The 3,008-nt window shown below is 44.6% G+C and overlaps 1 protein-coding gene across 1 annotated transcript; it reads right to left on the bottom strand.

The window, feature by feature from the left end:
• Positions 1 to 1,611: 1,611 nt before the first annotated feature.
• Positions 1,612 to 2,568, bottom strand: LOC125425405 (olfactory receptor 5V1-like). The gene has a single exon (XM_048483013.1). The coding sequence runs from the start codon at positions 2,566 to 2,568 to the stop codon at positions 1,612 to 1,614; it is 957 nt and encodes a 318-aa protein (XP_048338970.1).
• Positions 2,569 to 3,008: the final 440 nt, after the last annotated feature.

The following is a 3,008-nucleotide window of genomic DNA, read 5'->3' on the forward strand; positions in this document are numbered from 1 at the left end:
AAAATTAAGTGTTACAAAAAGGAATCAGGATCAGAATGAATTAGGGAGCTGGGTATGTTTAGTTTGGTGAAGACAAGGTTATGAAGTGACCTGATAGCCATGTTTAGATATCTGAAGGGATGTCACGTTGGTGAGGGAGCAAGCTTGTTTTCTGCGCTCCAGAGACTGGGACCAGGAGTCATGGGCTCATTCCGCACATGCAAAATAATGCACTTTCAAACTGCTTTCAGTGCTCTTTGAAGCTGTGCAGAATAGCAAAATCCACTTGCAAACAGTTGTGAAAGTGGTTTGAAAATGCATTATTTTGTGTGTGCGGAAGGGGCCATGGGTTCGAGATGAAGGAAAAGATGTCTTGTCGAAGGCTTTCACGGCCAGAATCACTGGGGAAAAGGGGAAAAGAGATTCCACCTAAAGGAAAAGAGATTCCACCTAAACATCAGGAAAAACCTCCTGACTGTCAGGGCTGTTGGACAATGGAATGCACAACCTCGGACTGTGGTGGAGTCTCCTTCTCGGGAGGTTTTTAAAGAGAGGCTGGATGGCCATCTGTCAGGAGTGCTTTGATGGTGTGTTCCTGCATGGCAGGGGGTTGGACTTGATGGCCCTTGGGGTCTCTTCCAACTCTATGGCTCATTCTGCACATGTAGAATAATGCACTTTCAAACTGCTTTCAGTGCTCTTTGAAGCTGTGCAGAATGGCAAAATCCACTTGCAAACAGTTGTGAAAGTGGTTTGAAAACGCATTATTTTGCATGTGCGGAAGGGGCCTATGATTCTACGTACTGCTGCCTTCTGGGAAGAAAATCATTTCAACAATCCAGCAAGTGTAACAACTGGCAAAGTACCTTTCAGAAGACAAGAAGGAACCTTCCTCCACAGATAACTCATCCGTCGTGCAAAGACGAAACGCAAAGATAAGCACATCGGTAAATAGACCTCTAGGAATCTTGGATAAAGAAGATAAATTGGACCAAGTGACAGTGTTGCCGTACAAAACTAAAGGAAAATGGATATTTTTTGGTCAATGTGAATGGATTAAACTCCCCAACCAAAGGTCAAAAGTTTTACACCAACTTCCAAAACAAGGAGATACTGAGTGATGCTGAGTACTGGGCATTCGGCAAATTATTCATTCATTCATTCATTCATTCATTCATTCATTCATTCATTCATTCATTCATTCATTCATTCATTCAGTTTATATACTGCCCTCCCACGGAGGGCTCAGGGCGGTTCACAACAAAAATACAAACAATAAACCACAATAATTCCGTACTTAATTTAAAAGCAGCGCTCAAATTTTAACCTATCCATTAAATACAATAAAATATAGGTAAAAATACAGATGGCGTCCCGTAAAAATACAGATGGCGTCCCGTAATAATGCATCTACTGGGCACTTTCCCCCCGCTCCCTTATTGTGCCCATTCTTCTCCTTCTTTGTCTTTGATTCGTGTGTTGTTCATCTTTCAGTACCTTGTTTCTTTCATTTCAGTTCACCTCTTGCATTTGCATCCTCCTTACTGCTTCAATATGCCCCCTACAGCAAAATTTCGACAGTTTTGCACCCCGTGACTCTCAAGGGGAACATCAAACATCTCCCCCTTTAACCTAATTCCTGGTGTGGTGACATGTAGACTTGCTCTGGCTTTCCAGAACTTTCTTCAGGGCCCCCTTCACCTCCTTGTTGCGGAGGCTGTAGATGAGGGGGTTCACCATAGGGGGGATTATGCAGAACATGGTGGAGACCAGAGTGTCTATCTCTAAAGAATAGCCAGTGTGTGGACGGTTATAGTTCAGCATCCCATTTCCAAAGTAAATTATGACAATGATCATGTGAGACGCACAGGTGGAAAAAGCTTTGCGCTGCCCAGTGATGGAACGGATCTTCAAGATGGAGGACAGGATGAAGACATACGAGAAAATGATGAACAGGAAGGGCCCCGTACCCACGAAAAGGCTTGCTATGCGGATTGCCAATTCATTGATGTGTGCATCGTTGCAAGCCATTTTCATCAGTGGAGGGAGATCGCAGAAGATGTGATGAATCTGGTTGACTCCACAGAAGTCCAACCTGGGGCTGAGAGCTGTATGAAGAGCAGAGTCTACGAAGCCCCAGATCCACGTGGCAAAGGCCAGTACGGTGCACACCTTGGTGTTCATGAGGTGGGAGTAATGCAGAGGTTTACAGATAGCAGCGAACCGATCATAGGCCATGATGGCCAGCATCGCAGCCTCTGTCCCTGTGAAAGAAATAAGGAAGAACATCTGGGCCATGCACTGGTTGTAGGAAATGGTCTGTTGCTGGTGCAAAAAGTTCACCAGGATCTTTGGGACAGTGACCGAGGAGATGCAAATATCTAAGCAGGAGAGGTGGCTGAGGAAATAATACATGGGGGTATGGAGTTTGGAATCCAGTTGAATCATAGTAAATATCATGAGGTTCCCCAGCACAGTGACCAAGTAGATGACTAAGAATACTAGGGAGAGGTAGATGTGGCCATATGAAATTCCAGAGAAACCCAGGAAGACAAATTCCACCACTTGTGTCTGATTTTTCACTCCCATCGAGAGCTGAAAATTCACCTGTAAAGAGAAGATAATCAACCAAGGGAAGACATCTTGCATGTTGAGGGTGTTTGAGATGCCTCTAGGTGACTTGAAGGTCATTGAGGTTATGTGGAAGAAGTGGGGCTCATGGAATACACCACCAGATGCACCTCAGATGTGTTACTGATACCTGGCTTTTGGACTTTCCACTGAAACTACCCACTCCCTCAATGCCAAAAAGACACGGGAGGTCTCTGTTCTGTCCTCCCCATTCTTGGTCTGTTTGTTTCCTTTGCTTCAGCTAATCTGTCTCCTGCCAGAGGGTTTAATGTATCTCTCCTCAGTTGATTCATACTGATTTTGTGAATGGGGGGGAGGATAGTTCTCTGTTGATGTTGCTTTGTTAATTTGTGAGGTAGTCTGAGAGATCTGGCCCTTTCAATGCCTTCCTTTTACAT

The sequence above is a fragment of the Sphaerodactylus townsendi genome, unplaced genomic scaffold (assembly GCF_021028975.2).
Source record: "Sphaerodactylus townsendi isolate TG3544 unplaced genomic scaffold, MPM_Stown_v2.3 scaffold_402, whole genome shotgun sequence".
Lineage (NCBI taxonomy): Eukaryota > Metazoa > Chordata > Lepidosauria > Squamata > Sphaerodactylidae > Sphaerodactylus > Sphaerodactylus townsendi.

Excerpts from the sequence above, each read along its gene's own strand:
- LOC125425405 (XM_048483013.1), bottom strand. The coding sequence starts at position 2,568 with ATGGGAGTGAAAAATCAGACACAAGTGGTGGAATTTGTCTTCCTGGGT.